Source organism: Neomonachus schauinslandi, chromosome 15 (assembly GCF_002201575.2).
Source record: "Neomonachus schauinslandi chromosome 15, ASM220157v2, whole genome shotgun sequence".
NCBI lineage: Eukaryota > Metazoa > Chordata > Mammalia > Carnivora > Phocidae > Neomonachus > Neomonachus schauinslandi.
In genome coordinates this window covers 45,898,366-45,907,647 of record NC_058417.1, presented here as the reverse complement: position 1 = coordinate 45,907,647, position 9,282 = coordinate 45,898,366, and the positions used below count along the sequence as shown (strand labels likewise).

The window sequence follows — 9,282 nt, the reverse complement described above, 5'->3', positions numbered from 1 at the left end:
GCCGAGTGGGGAGGAGAGGAGAGGCGGGCGAGGTTGAGGCGGGGGGTGGGAAGGCGGGCGCAGGGTCGGAGAAGCCGATGGGCTGGCGGGCGAAGAAAGGGCTCTGGGAGGGGAGAGGAGATGGGGACAATGTAAACTTAGCAAGCACCTGCGAGAGGAGCGATGGGGGGGTTGGGCGAGAGGCCGGGAGACCTGGAAGTGAAGGCAAAGGAACGGGAGGGGGAGAGGAAGGCGCCCTTGTGGTAAGGAAGGCGCCCCTGTGCGCCACTCCGCTTCGGGTCCGAGTGGAGCACAGGTTTCCTAGGCCCCAGGGAAAGACTGAGATGAGCGTCTTGCCCTCTAAGAATGAGGCCAACTAAGAAAAATGTTCTCACCACAGGGGAACGTTTCATTTTGTTAAGGAACCTTTTCAAATCTATAGCTTTTAAAACTGCAACAACCTGTTTGTTCTAGGACTAAACACAACTGTCAACTGTGGTTAAATAATAAACTCCTTTTGCCGTTTCTTTAATATATATATAAACATCCGCCTTTTTGCTATGTACAATTTGTTGAGAAAGTACCAAGAGCAAACCCCAGGGGGGAAGTCTCATATTACAGGTTCTCCTAATTGTTTAAGCGCCCCTGACAACAGAGCTATTTGGTTTTCCCATCCGTGTTTACACTGTCATCTTGGTCTCTGTGAGTGGATTTTTATCTGGCTTCTTGGACACCACTTACTAGTAAACTAGAGCTAAGAAAGATTTTTAAAGCATGGCTGGGAGGCCGAGGCCCCTGGTTGAGTATGAAAGCGCACACACACCACTTACATTTCCCCCTTCCCTGGTGGAGAAAAATCTCTTAAATGATAGGGCATGAAAACAATTTTTTTAAATTATTAGTGATTTTCCCCAGCTCTGCAGACAGGTTAGTGAGCAAACTTCAGCCAGCTTGGAAGCTGGGCAACTTTCCATGCACAGTTACACAATATCACCTCCCCGTTTGCCTGGGTCCCAGTGCCCTCCAAAGAGGCACAAGAACCTGTCTTTATTTTTCTTTTTCTGTTGTCTCAACGGCTGGTTTTCCGCATTTCTCTCCTCTTGCATCGAAGAGCTTGGTCTGCCCCCTCGCAGCTCTTTCAACACTTCATTTAAAGTGATTTGTCTTGCCCAATTGACAATCTCCTTTAAAATCAGCTTTCACCCAGCAATAATAGCTGGTTATAGTTCATGTTTTTGCAGAGAGGTTGATTTTGCCTCATTATGTCCAACGTTGTCGCATACACAGCTGAATAAAGTTCTGGTAGATATCCAATTCCTGACTGTCAACTGTTGACCTCACAACTGCTTCCCCATTGATATCACCATCTGTTGTCATGGGAAAGATTGTCTGATATTTGGGTTAAATGCCACTGAAGTCATTCAATTTCCATGTGGAAAAATAACCCAAAGTAAATTGCCCCGTGAGGCGCGGAAGCTGTTTTTCCCAGAGATAGTGAATCGAGCAGAAGAACATCCAAATCAAAGCAAAACAAAAACCTCTCCCCGCAGAGAATCCCTTATTTCATTATTTCATTCCCTCCGTAACTTATTTTCGTCTCATGCACGAAAGTGTGTGTGTGTGTGTGTGTGTGTGTGTTAAAGACTCAGGTATCCCGCGGGCCATTCGCTGGGGCTTGCAGCGAGAGGGGAGAAACGTCCGATTTGGGCTCCCCTTCGCCCTCAGCCGCGGCGGGCGCACCCAGCGCCCCGGACCGCCCGCGGCACCCGGGCCCCCGCGCAGGGCGGACCCCGCACTCCTCCCGCCGCCCGCCGCCCGCCGCGTCCTGCGAGCCCGGCCCGCACGGCGCCCGAAAGGCACGCCGCGACCCCTTTTGACACTTTCCCTCCTCTGTGATGGAGCAACTACTTAACATGCAAAGTTTTCTCCAGCCTGCCCGGCTCGCTCGGGATCATTTCAGTAGCTGAACTGGCTTCTTTCCGAAAAGGCTGCCAGGACACACAAAATCTTGGGGACACAGTTGGCTCCTTTCGAACACGAACACGGACCCGAGTCCCCTCTCCTGCACGCCCTGACCCCTTTCTCGTCCCGCCCTTCAGCGCGCCCTCTCCCCCGTCCCCCCCCCCCCCCCCCCCACCCCAGCCCTGCTCCTCTCCCAGGACTCAGCATTTCACCGATCTTACCTTTTCTCTCCGCCACTGGGGCTTCGGGAGATGATCCAACGATCAAACAGAGGAGCCAGAAAGCTCTAGCTGTCATTTTCGTAGACACCGTTCCCAGGCTCTAAAACCGAGCCTGGGCTTTTGCTCTTTCTCTCCCCCCACCCCTTCTCCACACCCCCACCCCCGTTCATGCTAATGAGGGGCAGCCTTTGGGGAAACGGGAATCACTCACTGAACAGACCATTGGAACAAAACCGAGCTGCAGGGAGTTCTCCCACTTCCTAAGGGGGACAAGCACATGGCCTCTCAAAGTTGTCCCTGCGAATGTCTGTGGGCAGTGACAACATCAAATCCTAAACTTGAAACCCGTGTGGGTTTGCGCACTGGGGAAGGGGGGAGGGGAGGGTGGGGCAAGTGGAGAGAATAAGGGTGTTGAGGGGCTGAGGGACAGGGTGGGGGAGAAGGAGTGATAGGAAGTTTTTTCCAGATTAAGTCAACAACGAATAGGCAGATTAGTGCTGAAGACCATTTGGGCTTGTGGAAGGGATTCAAGATGACAGGAAAAATTCATCGGGGAATGTGTCAGGGGTTCTGAGAGAAACCAAGCCTAGGTTTGGTTAAACTATTTTACTACGTATGCCATTTTTATATTCTAGAACCAGAAGGAAAAACAGCCTTGAGCAAAATACTCTCTCTTCGCCCTTCTCCTTTCCCGTCTTTCTTTTTTCTTTTATTTTTTCTTTCCTCTCTCTCAATTGAAATTAGTATCTCGTTGGCTAGATTCATCAAGCCCATGCTGAGTGCCTTTTACCCAACCAGGTGCTAGGAGATAAAAATGAGAAAAACACCTCCCCAGCTCTCTCGTGATGGCTCCTCTCCTAAAGAAAGGTAGATCTTTTGTTGTTTCTCTCTCTCTCTCTCTCTCTCTCTCTCTCTCTCCCTCTCTCCCTCTCTCTTTCTTTCTAAGAAAAATAAACTCATTCGCTGCTTAGGTCTGAATTCTTGAAACGACTCTGTATATGAGTCCTGAGCTAAGGACCCTCTTCCTCAGATTGATCAGAAATAGCATTCACCAAGGGTGGGAGTGTGGGGTGTGGATAAGCTCACGGTAGTAAACCCACAGCCTTACCAATGTGTGTCTCATTTCAACAGCTTCAAACCCAAAAGGAAGGGGAAATGCACTGAGGTGAAGGCATTTTATCTGAAGCATATGAGCCAACAAGTGCGATGCAGCTGCTGAAAGAAATAACAAACTTTTGCTGCACCAATATCTTATGTCTCAAAAATAATAATGCTAGTGAACTGACCAGATTCAGGGGGGATCATGTTTTCAAGAAAGACACTGGAAAGCTTGGAGAACAATAGGGGAGTGAGAAGGCTTGGCTCCATCACCAAGTTCCTTCACAGGAACTGAGGCTAAACAGCCTAGGTGCACAAAAACATTTGTGATATTTTGTGAAAGAACCAGTAGGCAGGAGTTATAAGATGACATGTTTAATTCCAATTTAAGAAAAGGTATTCTAACAACCATGATCTCCAAGAAAGCAGGCTGGTGACAATGGAGCCATAGTGGGTATCCAAAGAGAATGTCATTCACTGTAGAGCAGGGGCGCCCGGCTGGCTCAGTCAGAAGAGCACGCCACTCTTGATCTCCAGGTGTGAGTTCGAGCCCCATGTGGGATGAAGAGATTACTAAAAATAAACTTTTTTAAAAAGTACTGTAGAACAGTTTCCTGAATTAGGTGTCCTGTGGTTTAAGGGATTCAGTGAGGTAAATATGTTCATCGAGAGAGGAGCTGGCTGACTAGTCACAGGCTGATGATATGTTGGAGGGGATCACTGTCCTCTGTAGTTTGATCCTCAACTTTCTTTAGCTTGAAACTCATGTCAATTCATCAGATTTGTGGGACTGACTCATATTAAACAAACTCATAAGAAGAAGATGTATAAACCAGACCATCATTCATTAATTTGCAATGGAGAGGATATGGTAAAGATGATTCAGCAATCTCAGTATTAACCAGAAGTTTGTTTGTTGAGCACTAAATTGAATTGCAGCTCATGGTGGGCTAATCTTCCTCATTCGGGTTTTAGAGGAGTGAGTTCTCTATTTCCTCCAGAAGAGTAAAATCTCTCCAGTCACTGCAAAGCCTGTGTACACAAGAGTCAGGTCTCCAGCCTCTGGAGGCTTGTGTTCTTGAGGCCCAGTTTACAGATGTCCTCAGACCCTCTTCTTTCACATGGTCTTTCTTTAAGTCAAGTGGAATAAAATTAATTAGGCTTAAGCTTTCTCGTTTACAACCACATCTCAGACATACCTGCTTGCTTGAGATTATATTCAAGTCACCCAGATCCAATTTGGGGTGTTCCTGAAACTCTTCTGTTGCAGGAATGTTGTGAATGCCCCAAAGCCCACACCCTGAAATGTAGAGGCAGAGAGCCGGCTGGATGGCTCCCATAGGCTCTTAGAGGCTTCCAGGGTGGCACCAGCCTGGAAGAACTTGCCAGAGTCCAGGGTTGGGTCTTGGGCAGCATCTGGCTCAGAAACTACACTGATGGTGGAAGGCACAAAGAGCTCAAGGAGACTGATCCACGTAAGCCAGAATGCCACTTTATTAATTTACAACGAGAAATCGACTCCGGCAGAAGTGCATACTCATGTCAGCTTGGCTAGCGTTGTCTTTCTATAAACAAGCCACATGGGAAGTCAAATTATCATCAGGGTGCTTGGTAATATAAACCAGAGCAGGGGGAGTTTGTCAGAGGATTGGAATGTTTAACGGTATTGGTTTTTTGTAGCCTAATGTGTCTGTCTTCATAATAGGTATATACACTTGTCAGGTGGAAGAATCTAGGAGCCTAACCGCCTTTCTCTCCCCTGCCAATTTCTGGTATTTTTAGTCTATCTTTCCGCTTAGCAAATATTTATTGAGTGTCTACTATGTGTTGTATAATAAAGAATTTGTGCCAGGTTCCTGGCATGGAGCTTCTAAAACCCTTGGAATTTCCTAGGTGATAGAAGTGTCGTAGTGACTCGTGAGCTTCCTGGATCACACCTGAGTTTTGCTAGTGCGGTGACTCTTGGAGGGCTCCTTGATGGCTTCAGGATGGGAGCTGGTCACCAGAGAGACCAACCATGCGATTAGAGGGGCAGAACTTTGAGCCTGCCTGACCTCCAGGGAGGGGAGAGAGGCTGTAGATTGGGTTCAGTTGGATGGTCAATGATTTAATCCATCTGGCCTACGTAATGAAACCCCAATGAGGGGCGCCTGGGTGGCTCAGATGGTTAAGCGTCTGCCTTCGGCTCAGGTCATGGTCCCAGGGTCCTGGGATCAAGCCCCTCATCGAGCTCCCTGCTTGGTGGGGAGCCTGCTTTTCCCTCTCCTTCTACTGTTCCCCCTGCATGTGCTCTCTCACTCTCTCTGTAAAATAAATAAATAAAATCTTAAAAAAAAAAAACCCAATGAAAACTCCGTGGAGCTTCCTGGTTGGTGATGTGCTAGGAGGGCGATGCTCCCTAATCCATGGAAGGAGAGCACTGAAGCTATGCATTTGGGACCCTTCCAGATCTCATCCTATGTGTCTCTCTGTGTAGCCGGTCCTGATTTGACTCCTGTATGATACAATTGCGATCCTAAGTATTGTCCTTTCTTGAGTTCTGTGCATTGTTACAGAAAATGATCTCACCTGAGGGGGATCGTGAGAACCCCAGGTCTGCAGCCAGGTGGTCCGAAATAGGAGCGGTCCTGCTGTGGAGCATGCCCTTTAAATAGTGGGGTCTGCACTAACTCTGGGTGGTTAGTGCCAGAATTGAACTCTAGTCCGCAAGTGGGTATCAAAATACTATGTTCCAGACACTGTTTTAGAAGCCAGACATCTCAGTCATAATCATTCTTTAATAAGAGTACAATAGTTGCTTTGGTTTCCATTAGGTAAATCACGGTCACGTTCCAGTTCTTCGATTTCAGGACCATCTCGATGGCGACCAGGCTCTCCCCAAATTCTTCAGACTTTCAAAGACAACCCCTAGGCTTACTCCCACAGGGATTGGGCTCGATCCTGGGATGTAAGGACATAAATCCTCCCCTCACGTGGCTCACTGTGGAAAACAACATTCAGTGGGAGAAGATGCTGGAGAGCCTCCACGCCCTACAGACAAACTCTCCCACAAACAACGGTGAGTCCAGGAGAGGTTGTGAGTAGCTGGTTGTTGTTGTTGTTGTTGTTGTTTTAACTCTTTGTTGTATTTTCCTATCACTATACATTACTGTAACAGAACATTGGGAAAATAAAAGAGTAGACACAGGAACTACAGAATGTAGGCCTCGCTTCGCTACCCCTGCGCCCCACCATCCTTATAACACCTCCATGTATTTCTTCCCAGGCTCCTTCTTGGTTATCATTCTTCCACGGGTGTGGGCAGAGTGTCTACACTATTTTGGATCCTGTGTTGTTCGCATGACACCATGACAGAAAGGCTTCCCCATTTTATGTTTTGTGCATACAATTTTTGTATCCAGCTCTTATTCAGTTAAAACTGTTCAGGGCGCCTGGGTGCCTCAGTTGGTTAAGCGACTGCCTTCGGCTCAGGTCATGATCCTGGAGTCCTGGGATCAAGTCCCGCATCGGGCTCCCTGCTCAGCGGGGAGTCTGCTTCTCCCTCTCCCCACTCTTATGCTCTCTCTCTCTCTCTCATTCTCTCTCTCAAATAAATAAATAAATAAAAACTGTTCAAAATACTATTAAAAACTTCGCAAATGTGAAATCTCATAACTGCCTAATACATTGTCATTTGGACAAACCATAATATGTGAACATTTCAGGCTGTTCACAGTTGTAAACCTTTCTGTGTCCCCATCATTAGAGGAATGGATATATTGTGACATACTGGAACAAAATAGAGCAGGGGTTTGGATTTTTTGGTTTTTAAAGATTTTATTTTTACATAATCTCTACACCCACCATGGGGCTTGAATTTACAACCCGAAGATCAAGAGTTGCATGCTCTACCCACTGAGCCAGCCAGACACCCCTAGAGCAGGGTTTCTTCACCTCAGCACTATTAACATGGAGGCCAAGATAATTCTTTGCTGTGCTCTGCAGGTCATTGACCAGTCTCCCTGGCCTTACCCACTGGGTACCAGTGCCCTCCACTTCTAGTTATGACAATCTACGCTGTCTCCCGACAATGCCGAATGTCTCCTGGAGACAAAATTGTGAACCACACTTGTTGCCATAAACCAAAGAAAATAAATGAGCTGCAATTACAAAAGCAAAATATGGATCAATCTCATAAACATGATCTCAAGTAAAAAAAGTCCGACACAAAACACTATATACTATGTAATTTCATTTCTATAGGTTCATAAATAGACAAAACTAATTTAAGGTGCAAAAAGTCAGGGTGTTCTTGGGAGTAGGTACTGGAAAGGGTATGGCAGGGGTGGGGTGGTGGTTTCTGAGGTGTTGAAGTGTTCTAATGATTGACGTAATGATTTTTGATATCTTACATAAGAAATGTTACTAGTTTATATAGTCAAATCTGTTGGCTGTTTTTTTCTGATATCTTCCATCCCTTTATAAAATCCTTTAAAATGTGTATAAGTAACACATATTCTTTGCAGAATAGATAATACAAAAGAAAAAAGAAAAAATCAACAATAATCCTATTATCTAGAAATAACTACTATGGATATTTCGGTATATCAATTTCCAGACTTTTTTCTACACATATATGTGCATGTAAATATGTTACATAGTTTCTTTATATAAAAGTGGGATCATGGTATATAGATACTTTTAACATGGTTTTTATTAAAATATTAATGAGGGGCACCTGGGTGGTTCAGTCAGTTAAGCCAGCTCAGGTCTTGATTCCAGATTCCTATGGCCAGCTCCCTGCTCAGTGGCGGGCCTCCTTCTCCCTCTCCCTCCTGCTTGTGCACTTTCGCTTTCTCTCTCAAATAAATAAATAAAATCTTTTAAAAAATGTTAATGATATGTCAACATCTTTCTATTTCATTGAGTATGGGATTCCATCATATGGAATATTTCTTTTTAAGATTTTTTATTTTTAAGTAATCTCTACACCCAATCTGAGGTTTGAACTCACGATCCCAAGACCAAGAGTCCCATGCTCTTCTGACTGAGCCGGCCAGGTGCCCCATGGTCATTTTTAATGACTGAATTCCTAGGCTGGGTCAAATATATGATAATTTCAATGTTTTTGCTACATATTGCTGTTTTGTCCCCCAAATATGTTGTATCAGTTCACACTGACCAGCAATCAATGTAGGTATGTAATAATGCCTATTTCTCCACATTGGGATATCAGATCATCATTATTTGATATCCTGGCTGTTCCGAAAAGTTTTGGGGTTTTTTTTGTTTGTTTTTTTTTAAAGGGTTTCTGGAATGCCTGGCTGGCTCAGTCAGAGGAGCATGCAACTCAGTCTCCGGGGTTGTGAATTTGAGTCCCACACTGGGTGTAGAGATTACTTAAAAATAAAATATTTTTAAAAAATAAAGAAAGAGTTTCTCTTTGTTTTAATTTGCGTTTCTTTAATTGCTGGTGATATTGTAGATTTTCTCATGGATTTATTTGCCATTGGATTTCTTCTTTGGCCAAATGCCTGTTCTTAGTCTTTGTCTATTAGGATGTTCATTTTCTTTTATGATTTTGAGAGTTATTTCTAGCCTAAGAATTTTAACTCTTTGTCCATTATATATATTGCAGATATTTCCTCACAAAATTGTGTTGATTTTTAACCTGTTAGTGATTTATTGGCCATCAAATTTTTAAATTTTGTACAGTAAAATCCATCAGTCTTTTGTTTAACAATGTCCCCAGTGTTTTGTGTCATGCTTAGACGTTTTCCAACTCAAAATTATATATATATATCAGCCTCTATTTTTCTAGTGCTTGTTGTTAAATCTTGGTTCCATCTGGAATTTATTTGGATATGTAGTATGAGGTAAGAATCTAATTTATTTTTTCTAAAATAACTAGAAAGTTGTCTAACCCAATTGACAAATAAATCCATCCTTCCCTAAATTTGAGATGTCATCTTTAACATAGAGAGTATTAACTTCTAATAAATTTAGGTCTATTTCTAGATTTTCTCTTACTCCCTTATATGCC

The 9,282-nt window shown here is 44.5% G+C and overlaps 1 protein-coding gene across 1 annotated transcript in view; it reads right to left on the bottom strand.

Annotated features, from left to right (window-relative positions):
- C15H17orf58 (chromosome 15 C17orf58 homolog) overlaps positions 1 to 2,238 on the bottom strand; it is a 4,858-nt gene extending 2,620 nt beyond the window's left edge. Inside the window, exons 1-2 of the mRNA XM_021678417.2 lie at positions 2,163 to 2,238; positions 1,321 to 1,346 (exon numbers count right to left, since the gene is read on the bottom strand). Coding sequence (XP_021534092.2) covers positions 1,321 to 1,346; positions 2,163 to 2,238 — 102 coding nt within the window. The remainder of the gene's footprint in view (positions 1 to 1,320; positions 1,347 to 2,162) is intronic.
- Between the last annotated feature and the right edge of the window lie 7,044 nt (positions 2,239 to 9,282).